The sequence below is a fragment of the Pezoporus flaviventris genome, unplaced genomic scaffold, assembly GCF_033815535.1.
Source record: "Pezoporus flaviventris isolate CSIRO_AGI_PZ_B2104156 unplaced genomic scaffold, CSIRO_AGI_Pfla_v1 ptg000007l, whole genome shotgun sequence".
NCBI classification, from domain to species: domain Eukaryota; kingdom Metazoa; phylum Chordata; class Aves; order Psittaciformes; family Psittacidae; genus Pezoporus; species Pezoporus flaviventris.
The window spans coordinates 75,654,746-75,682,304 of NW_026892555.1; the positions used below are offsets into that span (position 1 = coordinate 75,654,746).

General features: G+C 43.3%; 1 protein-coding gene across 1 annotated transcript in view; it reads right to left on the bottom strand.

Moving 5' to 3' along the window:
• Positions 1-12,610, bottom strand: part of ANKH (ANKH inorganic pyrophosphate transport regulator) — a 97,712-nt gene extending 85,102 nt beyond the window's left edge. Inside the window, exon 1 of the mRNA XM_061449247.1 lies at positions 12,460-12,610. Coding sequence (XP_061305231.1) covers positions 12,460-12,555 — 96 coding nt within the window. The 5' untranslated portion in view covers positions 12,556-12,610. The remainder of the gene's footprint in view (positions 1-12,459) is intronic.
• Between the last annotated feature and the right edge of the window lie 14,949 nt (positions 12,611-27,559).

Here is a 27,559-nt window from a genome sequence, read left to right on the forward strand (position 1 = left end):
TATTTCCTGATACTGCAACTGCATGCCTGGAGGAAGAAGAGGAGAGCATGGACCCTTTCCTAGATAAAGCCTTGCAGCTTTACACAGCTCACATTCTTCACTCGAAGCCTGGTTTCCTCACATGAGATAAACACCTGTGCATAAGCTTAACTCAGGTCTAAATTCAAAGCCCACAAACATCAAAAAGATTTCAAGTTAAGCATTTCTCTTGCTGAACTCAGCCTCCTGTTTGCAAGGAAAGCCTGTCAGAGGCAGGCAGTGGGTGCCTTGCTGTCATGATTACAAGGGGCTGCTTGCCTCCAAACAGCAATGGGACATGTTCTGGAGGCAGCCCCTGGAAAGAGAGAGAAAAGAAAAAGTAGGACAGAAGGGAAGCAGATATTTGAAGATTACAGACTTCTCTGGACAGAAAAAGGGTAGCAAATGGGTGGCAGGGTGAGAAGGAGGAGGCAAGGAAGAGATTCAGGAGCTGTCCAGGGCCACGAACCACAGCAGGGCACAGGTGGCCCCAACTCAGGGCTGAACCCAGAAGATCCCGTTTTGAATAAATACGTATAAAGATACGAAAAAAAAGAAAAAACAGGTTAAAAGCTGAGATTGATGATGCTTGATCCTGTTGGGTTCAGCTTGGGAGGCTGCAGACACCAGACCATTGGTTATCGTGCTGCACCAGTGCACTGCCATGCACAGATTCAGTACAAGGGGAAAAAAAAAGACTGAATTTTTATATCCTAATAGGATGTTTTCTTTCTTTCACAAAGGAATCACAAAACAAAGGGGTATACACAAAAGATTTGAGGTTATAGAATCTTATCTGGCCAAAACAGAAAGAAGAGAAACGTAGAGGTATTTGATGCTAAATGTCATGAGACTGTAGAGGCACTACTCTTTATGGAGAGCAAATGAGGGATACTCATGCTTGTAGTAGTGGCCTTTGAAACTAACTCCTAGAAACTGCAATAATAACCTCTTGCAAAACGGTTACTAATCTTTTTCTTTTGTAACCATGCCAAGCTGTCTGTGCATCCCTCACCCCTACACTGTGTCAACAGCAAAGTGAAACAGTGCTAAGGGTCCCCAATGCTGTGTGTGTGTCAAGAGTAAAAAAAATACTCAAATATCCTTTGTTATTCCGGCTGCAGACATAACCGCTTCCCTGTCCAGCTCATTTGCTTATTTCTTGCCATAGCACTCCATACTCAGAGTTCTCAAGAGACAAGGCAAACTCATCCAGAAATCACCGTATTCGTATCTAATGGTTTCAGGTGCTGCTACTATTCTTATCTGCTCTTGAAGAAAGGTCAAGGATATTAGTGACTCATATTTTTTCCTCCATTTATTTCTATAGCTCAGAGCAGGTTATCCTTTATCGCCATCTGCACGAGTACTGCTTTAACATTCTTCTTGATGCTGGTCACAGAGAACCTGATGGCCTTCTCATTAAGTTAAATTTACACTGGCACGACTCCTTTGTCTACTTTAGACTTCCAGCGGGAGGAGGAAGGAAAAAAATATCTAGTTCCTTATTCAGCGAGATAAGAGTAATGAAACTGTGGCCCTGCAACCACTTTGTTTGTAAGCATCTCAGCCTTTCTAGTGTGGTGAAAAGCTTTCATGACCCGAGACAGGCATTTGCTGGACACTGGGACTTCTGGGATGTGCTTGTACTTCTGAAGCCAAAGTTGTCAGGCTTTTCCCTTTCAGGCAGCTTCCCTCTTGATCTAAACCCCTCTCTCTTACTACTCATTTCCCCTTTCCAATCAGTGGATGCACCCTGAATACAAGAGACTCCACATCTGCAGATTGCTGCAAACATGACCCAACCCTTGGAGCTCAAGTCACAAATACGTAACTTAACATGAGGTTTTCTTGACAAAGTCCCGAGGCAATGATTGTGCCTTTGCTAGATATTTTCTCCTTAGTGATGCAACCACCCACAATGCGGTAGGAGCTTGCAGCTGATAAGAAAGGCATGCCGTGTTTTGGAAAAGCTAGCCCACAACTATACTGGCCTTTTCCTGACAGCGAGTCAAAGCTCACCAACAGGTCAAGTCTACAACATGAAAATGTCAAGCAAGCTACCTGCTGTGATTTCTCATAAATTCATTAAAGACAGAAACATTGGCCTCCACACAGTATCAGCAGAAAAAAGCACACTACTTATACATTAGATCCAGAAGGCATTGCTGATGAAAGCTCTTCCCAAGACTACGACAATGCTGGAGCGTATCCTAACCAGTAGACCGTTGACAGCATCTCAGAAAGCTCATATGAGAACAAGACTGTGAATGCTGAAAGGTCGTCATGCTTTCATGCTTTGAAATAAAACACTCTGAAGTAAAATGACTGCCCACAAGTATATAAAGAACAGTGGTGCAGGGATCAAGAGTACTCTCAAGGTCACATTTTGAAAAGAAAAAATCCATCTACAAAACCATTGATTCAAAAAAACAGCATTTGCACATCCAATCACTACAGTGCAATGTAACCAGAGGTGGCTCAAAATATAAGCAGTATCAGGTGCATGTGCAATTACCTAAGTAGCTCCATGCACAACTCTTGTCCTCATTTCCTTAACCATTTGGCCTTGCATATAAGCCAGTAAGTAATCAAGACAGTACTTTAGCACCACATGATGTATAATACTCCTATCAAGGTAGTCTCCTGCTCACAACACAGCACATACATGTGCAGTGTATGTGTGTATTTGAGAAGTACCTGGAAGAAGCATTTACCTGTAGCAAACAGAAAGCTTTTTGCGGGTGACTGCCTTCGGTGTCTTAAGCAGCTGAAAAATATTTTGTGGTTTGTTCTTTCTCTTTTAAAGCAAATGCTTAAGATTGCAAAATCGTTACACCCCAACATAACCACAGGGGAAGCTGTCAGAGCTGTCAAACTAAATTTGGAGCCCCACATTACCAGTTGCTTTGTACTACCAAAGTGCAGAGAAAAATGACCAGAGATGACCCCATGACTGTACAAAACCAAGGACAACTGGGGTTATTTTGACAGGCTTCAAAAAAATATGAGCAAGAGAGGGCAAAAATTAGGATTTAATGAGCAGGATGATCCTAATACTCAGATCAGGAGATTTATTCCCCACCACCACAGGCCATACAAATGGGGAAAACCTGCTATCCTTCCAAGTACATCACCCAGTATGTTCCCAACCGCTGGGTGGAGTTGGTAGCTGATTTGAACTCATCTCCTTAGCTGGCCTCTTGGCCTCAGTGGGTTGCAAATAATTCTAACGTTCAAAGTCATCTGGAAACCTTTTCAAGTCTAAATTGTGTTTAACCAATCCCAATCTCACTCATTGCTCCTGGACACATTCTCCTCCACAGCACTGACCTAGCTAGCCATGTTTCCTTTCTTTCTTGACCACACTGCAGTTCATACAACTGCAGACAGTTATCAGATTCTGTTTTTTGTCCAAAAAATAAATGCTTCACTTCTATAATCTTTCCTCTTACATAAACGACATTTTTTCCCCTCTCACCAGAACTGAAAATGTGAAGTGTCTTCTTGCCCTGTAATGCCACTATTAGTCTTCTTTTCAAATAGCCTAAATGCTCTTTAATTGGGAGGATGCTGACAGAGGAAATGGTAACGATGGACTTGTGCAAGAGTCTGTCTTTCATCTGCAGGATGGTGGATCTGAGATCTAAGGCTGAAAAGTTCTTGAAGCATGTTGGTATGTTACAGCAGGGAAAGCCTTTGCAATGAGGAAGGAGCTGCTGTAGGTGGATCGGAGCTACCTCGCCTTAGCTAGCTATGGCTGCAGGAACAAGAGCTGTTGCTTGCTGACAGAGAGGTTAGGAAAATAAGATACTGGTCACCAGTCTGCAGCAGAATGAAGGAGGGGGTAACATGGCACAAGGAGTAAGTGAACAAGAAAAGCAGACCACCAAAATCTAAACATAAATCCTGTATTTTCAGGGAAGTAGGTGTCAAACACCACCAATAAAAAAACCTGGAAGAACAGTGGGCGCCATGTGGTTGCACCCCTTCCACATGCTGTCCACCTGATTCCATGAAGGAAAAATACCAGTCTTGGCTGGCATGTGCCAATGTTTTCTTTGGCCAGAGCAGGTGAAAGCCATGCAGCCACACAGCCCAAAGGCCAGCACCTGAAAGCTCAAGCATTGCCTGCATCTGACACTAACTGAAGTACAAATCACAGCTAAGAAGGCCAGAAGACAGACCATCTCCCTGCCAAAAGCCTTTCAAATGTTATTTGTCAGCAAGAATAGTAGTGTGTGCTTTGGCGCCATCAGCTTTCAGCCCCACAAAACCCTATACCTTAGGGAATATTTTCAGGGGTTGCAAACAGGTGACTGAAAAAAATGTAAAAACAAATATGCTCTCCAGCATGTATGGATGTGATGTTCTCTACACCTCCAGTGGAATATTTTCTGGGCTCTGAAAATTGAAGGAGATTGGGAACAATTGCCTCGCTCACCCAGCAGCAATGCAGAAAAACTTTGTGAAGCAAATCACTTGAAAATAACTTGCATCTTGTAGTTCATTCACGTCCCATGCTAAAAGCTGAACTCTTGCTGAACCACCGCATCAGTAAAGCAAACTAGGCATGCTGGGCAACAGTGGCCACCCTTTCTCCAGCAGCAGCGCTCCTGCCAAATCAGAAACAGTGAATTTTTTGCATCATTTTGGGGAAAAAAATTGGCACTTGAGATTTCATGCCACTGTAGCACTTAGTTTTCAACAATCTGCTCTTAACTCTCCAGTATTTTTCCTTTGTCCTTTTCCAGAATGCTCTTGCAAAAGCTACGGAAATCAACTGTGGTTTTGCAAATAACAATGCTGCGCTTCAGTCCTCTCTGGAGCCGAAAGCGTGTTTATACCTGAAATTATTCTTAGCTAATGCTTCATGCAGGCAATTTTATCCTGCACTACATCAGAAGGGGAACTAATCAAGAAAAACTGTATATGCAGACAAAATCTAAAGCAAAGCAGCAAAGTCCCGTGGAAAATCTGAAAGAGAAGTGATACCACAGAGGAGACAGAAGATGGAAGAACTACAGAGCTTTGCTGTTTCCGACACTGAAGTTCATGGGTCATTTAAGTCTCTTGCTCTTATGGCAGTTCTTTTTTAATTCTCCAGCTAATGGTTATCTGAAAAGGCAGCAACAGTGTCTAAAACTGTAGCTATAGCAATATAATGTCAATAAGAAATGAAGCAAGCGGAAGGAAGCATAACCTGATGATCTAATTGCATATTAACATTCCTATTTCCCTCTCCCCCAAATATACAGGTTTCCAAGTATAAATAGGATGAGGTACCAATAGCTAGTTAGATTAGCATCATTATAAATTTTCCATTTCTTCTTTTAAGAAACACATGTTCTGATATAACATTTAAACTGGAGTTGAGCTCTGCAGTAATACATGTTATTTAAAAACATCACAGATTTCTGAAAGTAGCTACAAAGCAAAATCTGTTTGCAATTGCTCAGTTTTATGCACGGAGGTTTCTGCATGAGCTGGCAGATATATTTAAATTTGCTATTTATACAGCAACTTACATCCATGTTTTACAAACATGAAGGAATAAACTCTGTAACTGCCTTGTGAAACAAACCACTGTTTTAGAACTGACAACATTCACACAAAGAGAGAGATAAATGTCTAAGTTCAAGATAGGAATACAGAGAATGAGCACTTTCAGAGCTGGAGCCTTGCGTTTATGCCTTCTTTGCATATAAAAAGTCACTTATCTTCAAACAGTCATAAGGTTGGTCATGTCATATAAGCCACTGTATACAACTGAGATCTCCATGCAGCAGCAAAATGAGCAAAGATTAAAAGGAAACCAGTTTAGACCAAATCAATTGCAAAGAGAAATAAGCTTTCTTGGTTTTGTGAACATGCAACCAAAAGAAACCACAGAACCAATAAGGTTGGAAAAGGCCTTCAAGATCACCAAGTCCAACTGTTACCCAAGGACTGCCAATTAACAAGAAAACCCCTGAAACAAATCAATCAGTCAGTTCAACCCAAAAGTTTTATGTAGAGGATTTCTCTTTGTGACACAGAATATGGTGGTTCAAACCCCTTTCATAATTTCAGTTCTGAACCCGTTTTTTCAAATTAGGCTTGGGTATTTTCATCTATCCTTCCCAATGCTGTCTTAAGTCTACTAGATTTTCACTCACACAGGGAGAAAGACCCAATTCCCTTACATCTGCAATATGCACCAGAAGTATTTGGCTGTCCCCAACACTTTTCTAGTGAATATCTACTGACAGTGTGACTGCAGTATCTCCAGAGAATGCACTCCACACTGGAGACTGGGATTCAGGACTGCTCAGCAAAGTGGTAACTGCAATACATACCTTACTCTTCTGACACAGAGAATTGCTCCCACTCCACAGACTTCAACATTTTATTTTCCAGCAACCGGATCTGGGCAAATATCATCTGAACTCACAGTTTTGAGATGAATTAAGCTACTTCAGAAATAAGTAAGCATCTGGTTGGTGCTGCACAGGGTTGCTTATCCCTCCCTCCTTCCATTCTTTCCTGGAATAGGCTATCTCTGCAGCTATACAGATAGCCAACTACTTCAGACATGCTTAATGGGTATCACCAAATACAAAACCTGCCAGTTTTTAACCGTAAAAGTCTGGAGAAGTCCCTAGAGACAGACACAGCCATGGGAGGTTGGAGGCAATGAGAGTGGGAAGCAGGGAACTGGGGGGGGGGGGGGAAGGTGTGAAGGAAGAAGAGGGTAGGATGAAAAAAGAGAAGATACTAACAAATAAGGCATAACACAGATTCTATCTCTAAATTATATACTTTATACTGCAGCAACATGGAGCACTGCAGGGGGCAGACACTTCATTTGTAGGTTCATTCTCATCATCTCTAGTATCATCTGGAATCTTCAGCAGTGATAGCCCTGTTGCTCTTCATAACCTGCTTACTTTGTACCTGGCATGCTATAAAATGCAAATACATATTGGTTTAGTCACCGGGAGTACGTGTCTGTGTTACCTTTGAGAACATCAGAGCTTTGTTGAGATCTGGCTTTTATCTGCAAATGTTTTATGAGATCTTTGACTTCTTCCCAGATCTCAGCGTGCATCACTTGCTGTGAATCTCCAACAAATGCTCTGCTTGACTGGGGAATGCAATGCCTGGTATCTAACACCCACTACAACTAACATTGACATACAAGCCTAATTAATCACTTGAGTAGTCTCAAGAACTGCCCGTGTGGCCTACAGGCCACTTAGCACTGGCTTCAAACCCCCCAGTGCCTGGTAGGTGACTTTTAAGGAGTTAAGTCCATAAGGCTCAGGCTGGCATGCAAAAGGAAGTAAAGCTGCACTGCTTAGAAGAAAGTCTCTGGAGTCAATACGGAGGGACAAATTCTGAGAATTGCTACTTCTTCAATACAATTTCATCTTAAATTGATTTAAAAATCCTGTGTAGCTCCCATTTATGTAAAACAAATAGGGCATTTCCAACAGCACACCCTACTAATAACGTGGTTGTGGTAATAACACACCGTCAAAGCTTACACCAGTTGCAAGACCTTGTTAGGTTTCTTGTTTATACAGCGCTAAAGTCCTGCATGATTTAAGCAAGTCCCTGACCTCTCACAGCATCAATAACAGGTGCACTTTGCACTCATACATCACCTTTCATCTTGGAGCGCTTCTGACACGTGAATTTTCATTTCATCCCTGTGACACACAGGTAGGTGTGTAGGCACACTTCAAAGGCAGGCAAACTGTGCCACAGAAAGGTTACACAACTTGGCCCAAATCCCTGGTGAACAGCTGGGAATGTGAACTCTACCATTGCTTGTTCTGAATGTCCAGACAATAACACTTACCCCAAAAATGAGCTTCATGAAGCATTAATCAAAATGTTCAACCCCCTGCTAGGTTTGCAAATAGCATGAGCAGACGATAAGCTCACTAATACTTTTTGATACATTATTCATGACTTGTTCTCCTTTTCTGGCAACACTTAAAACCAAAACACAAACAGAACCTATTCAACTGCATGAAAAAAAAATCAAAACAGTTTGTTTTTCAAGCAGTTATTGCAAAATAATTTGGCAACCAAAACATTTAGTCTTTACAGCTTGCCTGTTTGATTCCAACCACCACCCTTTGCACAACATATGGCAACTTCTGTGCAGGACCAGAGCACCTGAGTGACCTCAGGAGAAAGCAGCAGCAGGACTTTGCTTGCTCGGTTTTAGTTTCCAAGGACCTGCAAGCTGATGAACATGATGCATGCACACGTAACAGTTATGCTGGCAAAAAAACCTGCTCAACCAACAGCTACTGACAGCAATTGAAACTAATGATCTAGAGCTGGCTATGATAGCCAGAAAGGGAAAAAACCCTCCTACTGTTCCCGTTGATAATTAAGGGACTACTGCAGACAGGGCCCAAGTTCAAAATACTGCTCTTGGCCTGGCCTTTGCCACCCTGTGAGCAGCAGAGAGTTATCAGCCGCATTTGCAAATTGTACTTAACACTGCCTAGGGCAGATTCTGTGCTTCTGAGAAAGTTAGTGTACTAAATGCACACCTCAGCTTGCCCCTCTTAGAGCAATGTCAATGGAAATGTACATATACATTGTGAATCAGCCCACCACAATATGTGAGTGGCTCTGAAACTGTGTTAAAAGGAAAACTGATGTGGGTGGTGATAGATTTTTGAACGCACGGGGTAACAGTGGTATTATTTGGTAGCAAGTTGTGTCGCATGCTCCCATCAATTTCATGGGAGCAGTTTATTTATTGATTTCCAACCAAATATATCCAACAACATTTTCCACGGGAGCTGGGATTTTTAATGCCAACTCTGCTCTCCAGCAGCTGAGCTCTAAATAAAACACTTATTACTGTGAATCTCAGGTAACATGTTGAGAGTCAAATGCTCCCATCCAGCATAATGAAAGGGAGATTTTCTCTTCTGGCGGTAAGTGTTAAGCTCTTGGGATGAAAATGACTCTGTTGGGTATATTTGTGTGCACATGCATATACCAGGAGATGAATAAATAAATAATGTGCAAACACACACATACAGACATATATTGATGTGGAGAAGGAACATTCAGCCAAAATATTTGGGACTGTTTTCCTGAAGGCCTTACTTTAACAAGAAAGCTTCGTAGTATTTTGTTTCATAAAAGCTATGCAGTACTGTAAATAAATTGTAAGGGAAATGGATTGCAGAAGGAAATCATGGAAATAGATTAGAAATTGTTTATACCCCTAATCTTCTGGTAATTTACCTGGTCATGCATCAGGACTACCTTTTGCAGAGGAAGAATCAGATATTTGTCTAAGAAGATTTTATGAGGTGAACAGATGAGGTTAGCTCACTTGATTGGAGTAACTCTGTAATATAGCTTTGTCCTAAAGCATTATTGGATTAGGGTCCAAGGGTCAACAGGAGGCTCTTCACTGGCTATAGGGGTTCTGGAAGTGACTGCAGGAGCTGAGCTTGTTAGTTAACAAGGAACACTGCTCGAGCATTTTTCACTTCCTACAAACGAAACAGAATTTCTATAGCAAGCATCTCATCTGGGGCAATGGTGTCAGTCACAAACCATGTTCTACAAATATTCTGTAGCCTTACTGTAAATTTTCCTTGAAGTATCAATAAATCTAGAGACAGTCCCATACCAAGGATCTGGCAATTTCCTAGTGATGTTTGCTGCTGAATAAAACTGTTCAACACCTAAAGGAGCCTCTCAAGGCAAAAAAAAAAAAAAAAAAAAAGTAAAACAAAAACGTGAGATTCTCTTTGTTTCTCGCTTATCAGTCTCAGGTACCTCACAGCATTAGGTTTTGTTGAAAAGGTTCTGCTTTGACCACTCTGCTTCCAAATACACTCTCCACTTGCGATATGACAAATCAGAAGGGTTTATGACTTACAGCATTTCTTAAACACTTCTTCCCTGGTCAAGCAAGCTCCATTCTCTCCCTGATTTTTTTACAGCCATCTCCTAGTTCTGACCTATAGTCCCTCTTGTCTCTTTTACAGTATAGTCCAAAGTGGGTAATATTGCTTCATGCAAAGTTTACTTATCATTCTTAGAAATCTTTTTTATCTGCAGCATATGTTCACAGGAGGAGGTATGGCAGCGTTTTCAAAGATATCTGTTGGCGCACCCCTTCTCCTATGTCGTTTCCATTCAGCCCTGCCATTAAAATTATTACCATCTTGTAGAGCAGAAAGGTGACTGGTTCAGCAAGTCAGTATATTTTCAGCCACACAAGTCCAACTGTAATGCCCTACAAGTGTAAACAATGATTCCATTCCATTATACACAGAAAAATATAATCCATGTCCTTTTGCCTGTAAGAGGATCTCTACAGACCTGGAGTAATTTTGTCCATGCCTTGGTTTCCTGATTTCCATGTATTTAAGTCTCCCACTAGGCTGGTACAAAAAGCATCTTTCCAGGTCCCACTCCTGAGCTGGGGTTCTCCGCAGGAGTCACCCTGCTTGGCAGATTTTTCCCTTTTCAATTAAGCACCTCCTTAGGCTGCCATCTGAGACAGGGAATAACTCCAGCTCTCCCAGAGGATGAATCCTGACTCGACTATCAGATAAAACACATTTTCTGAGATATTTTGTCCCTAATGCCATCAAAGTTGCTTAGGTAAGTGCTTTCATTTATCATCCACATGTTAACGTCCCTCCCGGGTCACTGGTACCCAGACAGCTAGAAGGCCCCTCACTTACAAGACTGCAACCTCTTGCTTGCTCTTTTCTTAAATCCTGGCCCAGAGCACACTGAATCCTGGAGGACGTTTTTCATGGGCTGACATGGATTTTTGCCTGAAGCTGACCTTGTATGAAGCAAATGGGCATACATACACCTGTCATATTCAGTTTGCTGAGTGAAGTGCTTTCAATTTAACTTCTGCTACATGTTATTAAGATGGCACAGTTATTAGCATTTAAATCACCTTCTCCCTTGCCATTTCTACCTTTAGTTTTACCTCCCCCTCACTTCTGAATATGATTTATAGAAGACTGACTTAGTAGGAAAGTACACTGTTGTTAGACAAGGATGGAATTGCATTTTTTAGTATCATGGCTTATTTAAATTTAAAGGACTAAGAAGCAAAATGAGATTAACACAGCCCTGACAAACATGTGATTAACGTCAGCTATTTTTTCCCACTGTAATATTTTTCCTTTCACTTTCTCCTTTAAAAATGGGAGAGAGTACTGCCAGTTTTCTAGCATGTTTGCTCAAGGAGCATAGGAGCAAGTGCCTAGTCTACTTAGAAAACAATCTCAGCAAAACCAAGTGACTTAAGACAAGGATAAAAGCTATTTGGGATACGATACTTACTGTGGCTGCCCAGCTTAACACTCGTAAGTATTAGAGTATACTGTCCTACTAAAACTGTAATGACAGGCTCTCTCCAGTGCAGCCGGGACCTTACCTGTCATAAATACTGAAACAAGAGAGAGATTTCCCCATACCACAGTGCTGTGGCAAACACGCACCCTGCCTGTAAGGCTTGGGCAAAGGAGGAACGGGCATGTCAAGAACAAAGCATGTTTTCTGTGCAAACGCACCAAGAGGGGATGAAGAGGCTGAAGCAGGAGGGCTGCATGTAAGGGGGTCTGATGTTAAGTCAGGGTACAATGGTATATTTCCTTGCTCCCTTGCCAGGGGACAGCCTCAGGTCACCAACGCCGCTAGAGAATTTCAGCAGGGCTGAAGTACGGTGACAGCAGCTCCCTTTGCTGTGCCCTGACCTTTCCAAGCTTCTGCCCTGCGCCCATCACCGCGGACTCCCGACTCACAGCACACCGCCGGAGGAAGGAGCTCAGCCACAGCCTCACCTGTCCTGAGCCCCGCCGGAAAGCCGCTCCCTGACCGAAGGGGATGCGGAGCGGCTCCCGCCCTCCTCCCGGGATGCCGCGGCGGGGGCTGCCGGCGCCGGGGTGGAGAGGAACGAGCCGCTGCGGCACCGGCACCGGCAGCGCGGGGCTGGGCGGGGGGAACGCGGAGCCCCTCGGTTTCCCCCCGTTCTCCTCTAGAGACACCGGTCCCCGGGCTGCGCGGCGCTGCGCTAGGGGCTGCTGCACCTGAGCTGCAGTGTGAGCGCGGGGCACAGACCAGAACCAGACCCGGCGAACGCATGATGTAATTTCAGATTATATAATCCTGAAATACAAGGGGGGGGGGGAAAGAAACTAAAAGAGCAGCCAACCACCCAGACCCGCCGTCCCTCCCGTGCACCGGGTGGGGATGCGGGCAGCCCGTGAGATCAGCCGCGATGCGCCGGGGTAGGACGGCGGGGCCGGGCCCGGCACGGCACGGCACAGCCCTGCTCTCCTTCCCTTCCTTCCCCGGCGGTGGCGCCGAGCCCGGCCGGCCCGGCCCTTGCGGAAGGGCAGGCGGGTGAGTGAGGGTGTCCCCGGAAAGGCGCTGCCTTACCTGCTCCCCGAAGTCGATGGCGATGTTGGTGATGCCGAGAGGGACGAGGAACCGGATCAGGGGCCAGTAGTTAGTGAGCGCTGGAAATTTCACCATAGTCCCAGCTGCGCGGTGACCCCCAGCGCATCTGCCGCGGCAGGAGACGGCGCGGGAGGACGGCGAGGGGGGGGGGGGGGGGGGGGGAAAGGATGAAAGGTCAAAGGAGGAGGGTGCGTGCGTGTCCCTGTGCGTGTGTGCGAGCGGGGGGGCGCTGGGGAAAATAAGGGCGAGGGAGAGGAGCAGCAGAGCCCTCAAAAATAAAGCCGGCGGGGTAGCGGGCGGGGGCCAGTCCCTCCCTGCCCGGCGCGGCTCGGCTCGGCCCGGCCCTGCCCTGGCGGATGCTGTCTGGGCGGCGGGGCGCGTTGTGCGGCCGCCTTAGCAAGAGACCCGAGAGATCAAGTCCATCCCCGCCGCCCTCCTCCCACACAATGATCCGCCGCCGCTGCCGCCGCCGCCGCTGCCGGAAAAAAAAAGAGGAGGGACCCCGCCGCCAGCCACTAGTGCGGGCAGCGCTGCCATCCTCGGGGCGCAGGGGCCAGGGGAAGGGAAGGGCCGGGCCGGGCCGGAGCCTCCCGCCGCCTGACGCTCGCCGGCGGCGGGGCGACGGCCGCGGCGCCGCGCAGGAAAACGCCGCCCTCCTCCCAGCTGCCGGCGCGGTGCCGCTGCAGGCCGCGGTGCCGCGGTGCGGGTCGGCCCGCAGCCGGTGTATGTCCCTGTGCCGGTCGGCGATGCGCTGTGCGGGGCCCAGGCGCCGGTCGCCGCTCCCCGGCGCGGGCTGCCGGAGCACGTGGGTTTGACACACGCTCGGCACACGGGCCGGCTGCCGCCGGCTTCCGCGGAGGGGGAAAGAGCGGCACCGAGCGGCTCCTCCTGGCTCCCGAGCGGCCGCCCTACGCCCCCCGCTCGCAGCGCCGGCGGCCGGGCACCTGCCGACACGCACAGCCCGCAGCGGTGGGTCCTGGAGGGCGCAGGAGGTTTCCCCGTCTGAGTGACCCTCGCCGCCGGCGGCAGGGCACGGCCTTTTCTCAGGTGGGCATCGGACCTCTTGGGCAGTAGGGAACGTGAGGAGCTATAGGAGAGGTGGGGATCCTTAACAAGGCATTAAGCAGGATGTCCGACCCACGGCTCTTCTTCTAGAATCACAGAACCATAGATTGGTTTGGGTTGAAAGGAACCTTAAAGCTTACATAGTTCCAACGCCCTGTCATGGGCAGGGACACCTTCCACTAGACCAGGTTGCTCAAAGCCCCATCCAGCCTGGCCTTGAACACTGCCAGGGATGGTGCAGCCACAACTTTTCTGGGCAACCTATGCTGGTGTCCCACCACCCTCACAGTAAAGAATTTCTTCCTAATATCTAATATAAATCTACCCTGGTTTGTTTGTTTTTTTTTTCTTTCTTCTTAATATTTGTCCTAATAATTTTTCCTAATAATTTGTTCTGGTCAGACACCTGAAATAAACACGTGATGAATGCAGCATCCTTGTTTTTCAAAGTCTCTGCCTGAGTCGGGGACAGAGGACTGCATATGTGGCTGCAAGGCAGCTTCCAGGAGGGTTCTGCCTGACTGGCCACTCAGGTTATGTTCTGACCCACAATCCTGACAAACCGTGAGGCCCTTGTCAGCTTAAGGGGTGGGGAAAAGAAGAGAAACCAACTATCCCCCTTCTGAACACACTGTGTAAGTTTCTCAGCTTTTTCAAACTCACTGGGGGGATCTCAAGGGCTTCATTGTAATTGAGTTTCTCTGGGGCATTTAGGTTTGTGGTGTCCCCATGACACCTTCAGGGAAGGTTTCCAAATATTTTGGGAAGGTGGAAGACCCATGGGGAGTTAGATACCTGTATCTGATCCTCAGAAAGGCAGTGGCCAGCAGAGGAGTGGTGAAAAGCCTTCACTGCCCAAAGACTCCTGTACTGAAATATTCCTGTGACCAAGAGCCATTCCACATGGTTTGGAGAGTTAACAGGAGATGAGCTCTGAAAATCCCTGATGGGCAGATGACAGGCTGTGGGGTGGGAGCGTGAGAGCCCCTGGCTCCCAAAGTGACTCAACAAAGTCAGCCCCAGCTTGTTGCTGGAGGTTTTCTTCCCCTCTGCAGCTGGAGTTTGTCTCAGCAGCCCTTAAGCTGACACAACCTCCTTTGTGGATGCACAAAACCAAACTCAAACAGTTATGACAGTGCAGACTTGCCTTCATCCTGTTGATTACTTAAAATGCCATGGCCATGGTGTCCTGGAAACAGTGGAACAGGGCAGTGCAAGCAGGAGAGGACAATAAACTGGGAGAAGGGACGCAGGATTTGTTTGTGATTGCCCAAGTACATCTTTGATTTAACAGCATCAAATCTTCATCACCCTAAATAAGATTTAATCATCTCCAGATGGACCAGTGGTTGGTCCATCAGACAACTTCAAACCACATCTGTGGTGGGGAACATTCGGTCTCCAACTAACCACACTAAAGTTGGACTGAAGCAGAAACTCTCCTGTAGGTTCAGGGGCCTTATGTCAGCACCTTCTTTTACTTGTTTGCTTTCATTGAGTTGAATTACCAGCTTATTTAAACATCGCTTACGTGCAAATTATAAGAAATACGTAGAAGAGCTCTGTAGTACATCCCTTTCTTTGGAGCAAGTCTCATGGCTTTTGAAGACAAGGCTGGCTGTATTTCAAAGCCATTTAATTCAATATTAAATTCTGTGTTCTGGAGACTGTATTTGGTTTTAGATAACTTTACTGACAGTAACTTTTCTTTCCAATAGGACTAGATTTCACTTAGAGTGAGGTCATTCCACATTTCCATGGGTCTAAGAACCACTTGTAGCTGAAATTATGGAAGAATATTGTTTACAACTCCATGTTTTTGCATATTTTCCTGGTAAGGTGTCCCTATTTTGTTTCAGTTTAGAGGGATCTATTGTTTATTTTTTTTTTTTAGGGAAAGAACCTTTAGTGCTGTTTGTGAGTCAGAGAAAAGTAAAAGGGAAGCCCCAGAGCCACTTGCAAATACATGATTTTCATTTGCCATTTGAAATTCTTAGGTGAGTTGATGTTTGAGGCCTACCCTTCCTGGCAAAAACAAAACACCACAAAATTAAACTTCCTGAATCAAAACATTTGGGCACTGAGTATGTGGCTCACAGTGCTAACTATAAAGCATACATAGTGATTAATTACTTTGTCACAAAATTATGTTCAGTCCTGGAAATACTGATACACCCAAGTAGTTTAATGGAGCGCGAGGCGTATCCAGTGTAGGGTTTGTTATGTGTTCATAAGGTAGTTGATACTTTTCAACTCCAGTAGATAATGAATCAAGCCCCTGACATCTGTAATTAATTTCCATGGGATGGGTCACTTGAGAGCTCTGGTGAACTTTTTCTCTTCCTGCTGCCCGAAGCACTAGCACAGTCTTATTTTAAGATTAGTTTACATTTTACCTCCTAACATTTACTGGAATGTTCTGGGCACATGTTAACCTAACTGATGTATAATAAAATCATTAAACTTATTTAATAAACTCTTAGGCTATGGTTTAGGTTTGTCTGTTTGCTTCCCATTCATGTCTTCTGTTTATGGGGTGAATGTGGTTCTTGTGTGCTTCTCTTTCAGCCAGGTCATGTTTACTCCTCGAGTTCATTACAGAAACAAAATTGTGTTTGGAACCAAAGAACAAGGATGGTTTCTCACATCTTGAAGTCAGTAGTTTGCTCAGCTGATGAGCTGAGGAAACAGGTCATTTTAGCTGTCTTAGGCAAAAAGCAGCGATTAGTAATCATTTCCTTTCTAGCATATTTTCTGTTACACTACATTTGTTACTCATATACCAAACACTGTCTGTTTGTTGAGAGGAATAAAAAAGACACAGAATGGGCAGCAGGAAATAATTAGGCATAATCTCTCTGCTTTTGAAAAAAATTATCTGGTCCAGGAATATCTCGAATAGAGGCTTCTCACTAGAGAGGTCCATATGAATCAAGTGCAGTGCAGTATTGTGTTACAGTATAAATGATGAAACAGATCTGAAAATTCCCTTGTGCCTGGTAACAAAATGAGTCTGTGACTGCTGCTTAAGCAACAGAGTCAAAAGTCCAAAGGTGTTCCCAGTAGCAGATCATTATCAGGGCAGTGCATCTTAGCTTTACTCGTGCAGTCAGAAATCCAACACGTGGATCAGCACATGAGCTTTAAGACTTTAACACATGTTAGGATCACAGTCCTTTCCTGAACTTAAAGGAGGTCCCTCACCACAACTACATGATGAGACTCTTGAGAGGACCCTGCTGTGCTATTGCCTTGCTTCAGAAAGATGCCTCTGTTTTCCTGTTGAGGCTACTGCTAATTAGCTACTAGAGAAAACAGGTCTTGGTTGGTTGTGGTTGGGCTTTTTTTTGCTTGGGTTTTGTTGCTGTTTTTTTCCCTTAAATCACTTTCCATCCCCAGTTGGCAATTCAGCTGTCACCCCTGCTTTCTGGAGCTACTGGCTCTCTTTCAAACCTTATTTTCTACCTAGGATTTCTGTTTGTTTTTTTTTTCCTTGTAGTCTAGTGAATGGGAAGCACTCTTTGTTAAGAAATTCAGTTTGATGGGTAACATGGATAACAAAATCTGTGAACAAGTAGTTCCAAAAGGACAGATTAACTGGATCTCCCAGCCTACAGAATGACCAGGGATTCTGGTCTCTGAATGGTACTGGGCTGGGAGGGAGCAGATGATGACTGTCTTTCCCTGTCTGTTGCCTGACAAAATGGAAAGTCATCTCCACAGGCATATTCAGCTTCTGTAGCAGCTTCCAGTTACCTAAATGGGGGTTATAGAACAGCTGGAGAGGGACTTTTTACAAAGGGCATATAGCGATAGGACAAGGGGGAATGGCTTTAAACTGAGGGTAGGTTTAGATTTGATATTAGGAAGAAATTCTTTACTGTGAGGGTGATGAGGCACTGGCACAGTTGCCCAGAGAAGTTGTGGCTGCCCCATCCCTATCAGTGTTCAAGGCCAGGTTGGACAGGGCTTTGAGCAGCCTGGTTTAGTGGAAGGTGTCCCTGCCCATGGCAGGGGGGCTGGAACTGGATGAGCCTTAAGGTCCCTTCCAATCCTAACCATTCTTTGATTGTATAACTCTGTCTTGAGTTATTCCTTGCCCTGCAACAGCTGCCTCTTGCAGGCATAACTTTTAATTTGGAACTGAATCTGATGCACCTCTTTATACAATGACAATTAAAAAAGTAAGATTGTAATTTTAAAATGCTGTCAAACTATGACTGTTGCTGCAGAAATGCTCAGAATGTGGGTTTTGTGCACTTAGAGGAAAAATAACTGATTCTGATTTAGTACTGAGCAAGTACAAAGCAAAAATCACATACCCACTATTTGTTTTTAGAGGACTGGCCAGGCACAAAGCTCAGTTTTAAGGAATCATTGTGACCCAGCTGAAGGTCCCCTTCTTGAACTGGCTCCCCAGTTCTGCAGAAAGCCTGTTCCTAGGAAAAATGTACACCTGGACTCTTCTTTTCCTGAAGGGCAAAGGTGAGCTGTATGCACAACGTTTTGTCTTCCTAGGTGAAAACTCAGCCTATGCCTCTGTAATCACCGTGAGCTGTGCAGAAACCCTTCATCTCAAAGGGTTTGTGAAACTCCTCTTGTCTTATTCCTCATGCATCATCCTTAGGATCAAGAGGCACTGTTCTTGGGCTTTGTGCCTGGCCATGACTTCTAGTCTGCGGCCATTCATAACTGGAAAGACTACAGAAATGCTGCAGGAAAAGTCTATATAAGATTTTATTCTGTGCATGGCTAGAGTTGAACTGAAAGATCAGACAACAGCCAAAGGATTGTCAGTCAGACAAGTATCCAGCTAATCCGATTCCAGTTTAGCTGCAGCTCCGTGAGAAGAATAAAAATGGTCTTTACATTCAACCTGTGCCCCTCCCTAAGGCCAGTCTGCTTCAGCTGCAGCTAGCTTGTCAAGTTAGATGATAAAAATGATGCCCCTGCAGGAAGCCCATGTCTTTCTTTTTTGGCTGGCACAAGTGCACTGGCAGCTTAAGGCGAAACTGTTTCCTGGCTGATGAAGAAAGAGAAGCTTGCTATTAATGCTTAATAGACCAAGAGCAAATGAAGGTCATGTTTCAGTGGCACAAGGAGACCTGGGTCACCAGAAGTGCCTGACTCATTTTTCAGGTGCGAATCAAAGCACTGTCTCTGGTGACCTGCATCAGGGGACCAGTCTGGAAGATGCCTCCTTTCACAGGGCATCTGGAGCATTGGCTCACCCCCCTGTGTTTGTACCACAGTGTCTGCTCCACTGCTCACTCAAGTTCACAAACTGGAGTAATCCCAGCTGTATGCATGGCTCACGGTCCTGAACATACTTGTCTTCAGGGCTTGTGTTCCGAGTCTGTATCTTCTTCTTCCAAGGCAACCTGAGGCATGTGACTCCAAGACAAGGAAGCTGATGGGAGCAGCTGGTCTCAAGCTGCAGGCTGCTGGCAGGGAGACATGGTGATGCTCAACTGCAGCTCTACTCAGTAAGGCAACACTGAAGATTAATACCAACAGATCCTGCCTCGGTGTTGGAGTTGCATGAATGTGGATACTGCATTGCAGGAGGCTGACTGGATTAGGCTCTGCCCAAGTAAAAGAGATTTCTCTTCCAAGTGCTCATAGTGTGGCATCTGGGATCCTAAGGGACTTCAGTGCTTATGAACCTTCTATGCTACAGAGGGACTCTCATTGTCCTCACATAAGGCCTGAGGCTCTGGCATTGTTTCGTGATCAGAGGGATGGAAATTTTCTCATCATCAAATCATCATTACACAAATTTTATGTCACCTTAGCATGAGAGAAATTAAGTCTTTAAACATTGGGGGTTTTTGTCTTGTCTGTAGGGTTTACCCCTGTAATTTCTAAATTATAGATTATTTAATGATTATAACATATGTGTTCAAACATTTTGATAGAAATGTAATAATTTAAAATGTTTTCCAGAACTTATTTGTAGTTAATGAACTAAAATTTATTTATATCCTCAATAAGCTTTGGTTTGCCTGGAATTTAGAATCCATTTTTTTATGTACTTTGGCATCTTTACTACTTTACTATAACCAAGCATTAGGACATACTAGGACTTTCTGCAGCCTGGTTGCTTCTCACTAAAACATCTGTGTGTAATATAACTTGCTGTGCTACATACGAAAAGTAACAAGCACACAACCTTACCAGTAATGCAAACTTGAAAAGGTCAATTTTCATGGCTTTGGGTATCATTGAAACAGTAATTAATATGGGACTTTAGCTGTCTGTGGAGATTATTGGTGTAGTTGAACACCATTTAACTAAAACTTGCGGGAGGTGTTGGTGAATTTGTGTTCCAAAATCTCATATGCTATGACCTTTTATGATGTTGAGTTCTGTAACTGGATTAATTGTTAAGTATATGTTTAACTGTTTCAGAAATATGCATTTATGAGCTTGTGATACGTCACCCTCTCCAGTTTTCTTTAGAATGGCATCAGTCTATCTATATGTGTCTTGGCAAGTATGGCTTCTGTGTTACTGTAGCCATCACAAGAACAGCCTCTGTACAGAACCCATTGTAATGAGTAATCTAATGTATTTGTGAAAATATAGTTAGTACAAATGCATAAGCATTATTTATTAGTGCTTGTATGACTGAAAATGCTATAACATATGCATACTAAAGCCAGTATATCCAGTACTGGTATAAAGTTTTATCTTTAAAATGTACAGTGCTGCTCTGTGACATCTTAAGATAGTCCTATTGTCTGACCATCTAACTATAATATTTGATAAAATTCACTTATTTTAGAGAAATGAGATTTTGTTCCTAACTTCTTTTGACCCACTGTGAGCTTTTATGAAATATTTGCTTTTTGGAAGAAGCATTCTGTACTTTTATGATACGGATGTTATTCAGGAGGGTACAAGGCAACCAATTTGTGAAACCATACAAAATCACTTTTCAACAATTTCATTGCCCTTAATGCCTGTCAGACCCTAAAGTGCTTTAGAAATCTGAAGTGTTCTTGTGATAGATGCTGCAATATCAGAAGTACCAAGGGCAAGAAATGTCCCTATTTTACAGATGTGCAAAACAGAGGGAAGCGAATGACCTGTGAAGGTTAGGCAGAGGGACATGTATCCCAGACCTATAACTGACCCCTTTGCATCTTCTGATTCATTCAAGTTTTTCTGCTGAACCTAAATGAAAAAAAAAAACAAACCCAAAAGAATTGGTTCACAGTCAGGGAGCATAATCTGTTGAGTTAGTTGATAAATATTTAGAGAACAAGCAGAAATTTATAGCCAAGTATAGTCTGTTATTTGTGTGTGGATAATGTCCTTATCCAAGGTCTCAGACATCTCTTGTTCTTCAGTAGATGAAATTGTATCATTGTCTTCTCTTATAAAGAATTAAAAGAAGAAAAAAAGAACCATCTTCATCTGAAAGTTGAAAATAGCTCTTCCAAGGCCTGGGTGTTTTTGATTTTTAAAAAAAAAAACAACACACAGCAAAACAAAAAAACAAACCACCACCACCAAAAGAACCCTGAAAACAAAAAAACAGAAAAAGAAAAAGCAGCCTGTATAATTGACAGAAGAATGTAAGCTGCACTCACTAGCTAATTAGTATCTTACACAGCTTTTCAAAATGCTTACTCCTGAGGAATGGATTGGCTCTTAATCATATCTCCTTGTCCCTGCAAGATGTTCATCTCTTCTAATAATGGAAGGATAGGCACTGGATAACTACAGGAAGTCTCTTCAATTTTCATTCCATGATTAGAGAGACAAAGTCAATATTGGCCTATCCGAATGAAGGCAGTTAGTGGGTTGATGAAAAATAAATGGTAAAAATCTAAAAGCAATTCAACTCCATCAATACAAAATTTTCTCTATTTATACTATTTATAACTACTCAAAGAGGCAGGATGGTCAGGTCCTCTGATAAAAGGAATGAGAAAGGTGATGAAAGAGAATTCGATTTGCACAAACCTTTAATGTTGGAATTGCGTAGTAGCTGATGAATTTCAGCAGAATATCTCTTGGTGATAAATTTTATTATTTTTGTCAAATGCATTTCCACATATAGAGATGAGTTTGATATTTAAAAATGCCTCAAGTACTTCCTTGCACTTACATTATTAAACCTGTTAAAGGAGTGTAGAAGTCTTTTATTTCAGAGGATGCTGAATGACACAACTATTGGCATTTTTCCCCAAAATTTTTCCTGTATTTTTTTTTCTCTACTTTAAAAACAGCATTATGAAGGGACAGAAGAAACTAGCACAGTACTGTCTGTCATTTGCATGGGGCAATGGAGCATCTTAGATGAGTGTCATATTGTAACTGCAGCTGGCACTAGGTACCATGCAGCTGCTCAGTCACTTGTTCCCCTGGCCCAGTGGGATGGGGAGAAGATTTGGAAAAAAAAAAGGTAAAAATCCATGGGTCGAGATACTAACAGTTTAGTAATTGAAAGAAAGTAAAATAGAGTAACAACAATAACAGGAAACAGAGAGAGGAATAAAACACAAACGCTGCCTCCACCCCCAACTGAGGCACAATACAGTTGCTTACCACCCACTGACTGATACCTAGCCTGACCTGGGCAGTGATAGGTCCCTTCCAGGTAACTCTCCCCAGCTTACATAGTGGGAGTGATGTGCTGTGGTATTGAACACCCCTTTGGCTAGTTTGGGACAGGTGTCCTGTCTCTGCTTCCTCCCGGCTTCTTGTGCCCCTCCTCACTGAAAAGCATGAGACTGAAAAGTCTTTGATCAGGGTAAGTGCTACTGAGCAACAACTAAAACGTCGGTGTTATCAGCATTGTTCTCAGACTAAAGCCAAAACACAGCACTGCACCAGCTGCTGGGAAGAAAAATAACTATCCCAGCTGAAAGCAGGACCGTGGGATTCTCTCAAAATCTCTCTCTTCTGGAGATTTCATTAACAGGATTCACATTCTTCCTAGGACATGGAAAACTAGATGTTTTCACTTAGGTTTTCAAACTTCTCAAATGTTTGCTTATTCTTTGGGTGCAGTGCAGTCAGTTTACTAATCCACTCAGACTCCAACTTCTTGCCTAAAACAGGTTGTATTTATATTTGGATATAGTCAGACAATTTTTTCTTGCATGCTGGTGGAATGAGACTCTTATTAGCTGAACCACATTGTGCTAAGATAAGGCTAAAAAAAGAACATTATGGCATAGTCTTTTCTGCCTATGGGAATCTGGATTAACCTGTTGCTATCTTAAACTGCAAGAGAGGTCTGTCATAACCAATGGAATAAAATGGAATTGATCTACTCATTTACTAATGAAAGTAAAAATTGTGTGCTGAATGGATTTCTTACCCAAACTGTCTAACAAGTGTGTGGTCTCAGTTGGTGATGAATCACAACAAATTTGGTGTAGACAAGCTCCAGACCCACCAATATATTTAAGTAATCGATCACCACATTTCCGTTTCCTTTCTAGAAAAGAGCCTTCCAGCAGTAAATGAATACTTTGAGAAGAACTACATTAGACCTGGGGCTGACTCTGAACAAAGACTGATTTGATGAATAAAATCCCGTAGCAGTAATCAATCTCTCTCATATCCAAAACACATCACAGTCGCTGTTTGAAGTACAACAATATGACATAAACTCTGTGAAGCAGAGCTCCTCCAAACAGAATTAACAAGTTTGAGCTGCCAAGGCCCGCTCTAGAAGAGGGTAGTTCAAGTTGCCCTAGTCCTGCAGGTAAAAGGGAGGAAGAAAGAGGTGGAGACCTGTCGTCCCGTTTCGGTTATGTGCTGCTCTTTCTGACATCTCAGCATCTTTTAGTAGACTGGACAGGGCTTTCACCTGTGAAAGTGAAACACAGATTTTTTTTCCATCCTCCATCCAGCAGCCACGCCATGGATTGGTGGGAAAAGTGGGTGAAAGGAACAGAGAAACCACATATTTACGGGTGGGCTTGGTGTGTTTGGGAAACCTGTGTTATTATGGAAGGGGTCTGGTGGTATCTGGATCAAGCTGGTCAGATGAATCCCACCCTCTGAGTGCAGGGGAATGGGGATCTGATAGAAGCATCAGGGGGGAGCACAAGGGAGTCAAACAAAGCAAGCCTTGCACATGGAGCAGAGCTTCTTGGGTCAGTGGCAATGACAGCAGAGGGCTCACCTCATGTTTTGCCTGTGCATGGGGAGCTCAGTGGTGAAAGCAGCCTATGCTGCGCTTCCTTGCTTCTGCTTTAAGGGGTATTTATTGGTCTAGTGGACTGTGAATTTACAGCATGACACCACAGTAAATCTTTGATTTTCCCTAAGGCTCTGTCCTTTACTGGATGTAATGGCATTGCCTCTCAGGGTCTGGGAGCTGAACCTGAGTAAGTGATGAAGCTTAAGGTCTGCAACCTGGCAGGGCAGGGAAGCAGAAGCATCTCACAGGGATGCAGGGAAAGACAGTAATTTGTGGGCATCTGTCCAAGAACATGTGAAAGCATCTGCAGTGGGTCAGACTTGCCTAGGTGGTAGGTAATGATGCTGTTTAAGATCAGCCCTGTTAAGAAAAATAGATGTAAAATTGCTGAAGGAAGTTGTGCTTGCTGTAGTCTGCAGTTCAAAATGGTGGAGTTTTGTTGGTTGTGGGAAGGGGGTATTTTTCCTTGTTAAAGTACAGGAAAAGACTCCATGTAAAAGGTTACCTGTCTTGAAATACAGATTTTGTGAGGATATCAGCCCTCAGGCTCTTGCTGAAGGAGCTGTACTGCACTGCAGTGGTTGCTGTAACAAACAGCCAGCAGTGAATGCAGTTAGCAAGGGCAGCTGTTGATCTGTACAGGTACCAGATATTCCAGGTGCCATGGTTTAGTGCCTGAATGGTAGGGAGGCTTCTCTTCCCAGGTGGATTAGATGGTGCCGTCCTCAAAACCAAATATCCATGAAAGGTAACAGAATCACCTCCCGTTCACTGGAGATCAGCATGGTCCCATTGGACAGGGGAGTAGCTTTCTAGCTACTCACCATGGACGGTGCCAGAGTAGGTCAGGACTCTTGCCAATGTACTCTGCAGGATGTCGGTCTCATCTGCTGTTATTTTTTCATTTTTTCCCAAGTTTGTGTTTTCCCAAGAAAGTTTTTCTAGGTTTCCCAATAAAGTCTGGCTTTCTAGCAAGTAGGAAGCTCTTTCCTATTTTTTAATAAAATGTGCTTTATCAAATGCTCTTATGATCCCCAGATGCCTAACTGCTGATCCCTGGAGAACTTGGAAGATTTTCCAAGACTTTTTCTCCTCTGGCAAAATTTAATTAAAGGCAGTCAGATGCTTAAAGAGTGTCAGGCAAGGACAAATGGATGCACTGGCAAACAGTAGAGTAGCGGACTGCCTTATGCTTAGGAAACACTTGTTCATGATAAATATGACCAGTGACAACTATGCCTTGAGCCTGACAGTTTTTTGGTCAATAAAATGGAAATACATAAATAAGTGTCTGTTGTTTTTAATTTTTCTCAGACATTGTATGTGTACCTATTAACTTCTGCAAATGCCACTGGAAAATTTAAGTTAGGCTTTTGCAAAGGGGTAATGGATCTCAGTGACCTATTAGTGCTTATAAGAAGCACATAGGAAAAAACCCCATGAACATTGGTTGACATGAAGCCCTGGGAATATAAAGTTAGAATCAGTGCTACTTGATAAAGATTAATCTCCCTGTTAAGTTTAATCATTCTTTGATTCACAGCATGCCAACTGCACAAACAATTTCTTTTAATTCAGGCCTTTGCTAGTGGAAGATGTTACAAATACCAAGATGTAATTTGTCAGCCACAGGTTCCTGCCATGTGATCTTTCAGCTCTGGGTTGAGCTCCTGGAGTTTCAAATAACCTCTGGGCAAAGTGACGAGGTTCATTATGTGCATTGAACTGAAACTGCATGAATAAAACACAGTCTTTAATGTTGTAGAATGTTGTGCTTATCTATTTTGACAAATTTAGTTGAATCTTAATTATTTATATAGCTCCAGAATGTAGAGATTTGGGTTTGCAAAAATAATTGCTTTTGTAGTGTGAGAGTGTACACATCATTGTGCTGCTGGGGAGTCATTGTGCTATCAAAGGACAAATTAGGACCTGTCACCACTAAGCCAGCAATTGCTCCTTTTTTTCCGCTGGGTGGTATTTTAGTTTTAAAACTCAAATTTCAGCATAAAAAAAAATCACCCTTTTAATCTTATTTCATCATGCATTTTTGCAATGCATGAGACATTTTAATTATTCACTTAATAGTTACCATGCTACAGTCATTTCTGTGTGTGTGAATGAGCACAAGTGGAGGAAAGCAATGCAGTGCTGTGGGATTCCTCTATCATTGTGTTAGTGTCCCGCTGCGGGTGGCATTAGTGGGAGTCAGGATGAGCTGAGTGAGCATTTCTTCTGGTGCTTTTTTGCAGAGGTTTGTTAGGCTTTGAGTGTTTCTCCTGGGAATGAAAATAAGGACTAAGCTGGGCAAGGAGTGTTCTGCACTATGAAACAGCAGTTCCTTACTATGTTTGAAAACTTTAATGTGACAGAAAATCTCTCTGGTAGCTTCGTTCCAAGCTTTTATGTTGATGAGAAGCAGTTATGTGCAATGTTAAATTTGGGGCTGATCACTGGCTCATAGTGGTCAGATGCCCAGAATCTGCTTTTGGATTCTGTCTGATGATATGGTTCAGTGTAGGTTAGTTTAGCTACAGTGAGGAAATTCCATACTTAGGAAGCTTTGGTATGTGTGTGCGTATAGGCAATTCCCAGACAGACTTGCTGCTTGATTACAGAACTTGCCTTTAACTTCCATTATTTTATTTAATCTTCTGAGTTATTTATCTTGAAGTCTGTATGTACAGAACGCAGTATCACTGAGGTCATTGGAGATACAGGTGTGCAACTGCCCCGAGCAGACGGAGCTGAGATATATTTTCTGAGGTTTTGCTTGTTTCTGAGCCCCGCTTCCTATCCTAACTAAATCATTCCTCAGAAATTGAACTTTATTTTGTTATTCTGTCAAGCAACACTTTTGTAAAATAAAAAATAGCATGTATTTAAGATTTCCTTTTCAAGAGCAAATCAATTGAAGCTGATAAGCAGTTCTCTATTATCTGACCTCAAATTCTTGATCTTAGTTTGAGTACGGAAATGTTTATTAACATATACCAAACCACTCCACCTGATGGGATTCTCACTTCTTCCAGCTAGTTAGGTCATTCAGGGATGCCAGGTTTCATGAAGGAGTCTTTATTAATGTGTTAATGTTATTAAACTTGACTAAAATTCTTGGGTTATTCTTCAATAGGTCTGGCTTTTCAAGTCCTACCACAATTCATCGAACAAATCTTGATGCTCCTTCCTAACATTTCATTATCCTTCATCCACATCTGGACATTTCTGAAATGCTGGAGTAAAAAAAAACAGCCCAGGTTATTTTATTTTTATTATTACATATGCATTGAATTGAATTCCTTCTGATACTTCTGGTATTTAAGCAATAGCACAGATTAACTGTAGTTTCTGTTCAACTGTTCAACAACAAAATACAGATGAAGATGTTTACAAGTTTTTCCCTGAGGTATGCTTTTGCTTTGTTAACATTAAGTTAAGGTTTGATTCTGCTGTAATCAGCAGTTACCTTGATTGATATGTACAAGCATAACATAGTACAAACTATTTTAAAACTACCTTCTCTTTTTCATTATTAAATTTCTCTAGGACAAACTTAGTTTGTTGAAGGATAAATACATTTCTAGTTCAGTTTGCTAATGTAGTATAGGGGAAATTCTGTGATAGCTGTTCTTGGTAGTAATCTTCCAATTTTGGTTGCAGCCCTGGCTATGACTGGAGGCTTGACCTCTTGTGGCTGTCTGGACCAAAGATGGTAATCTTCCCAGAATATGGGTGAACAAAAGAGATCACATCTTTTCAGTACGTGAAATTGTTCATTCATCCAGGAAACTCCATGGGCTGTTAAAACTGCCATGAGGACATTTGACCTGGGGTTGTCCTTCAAGT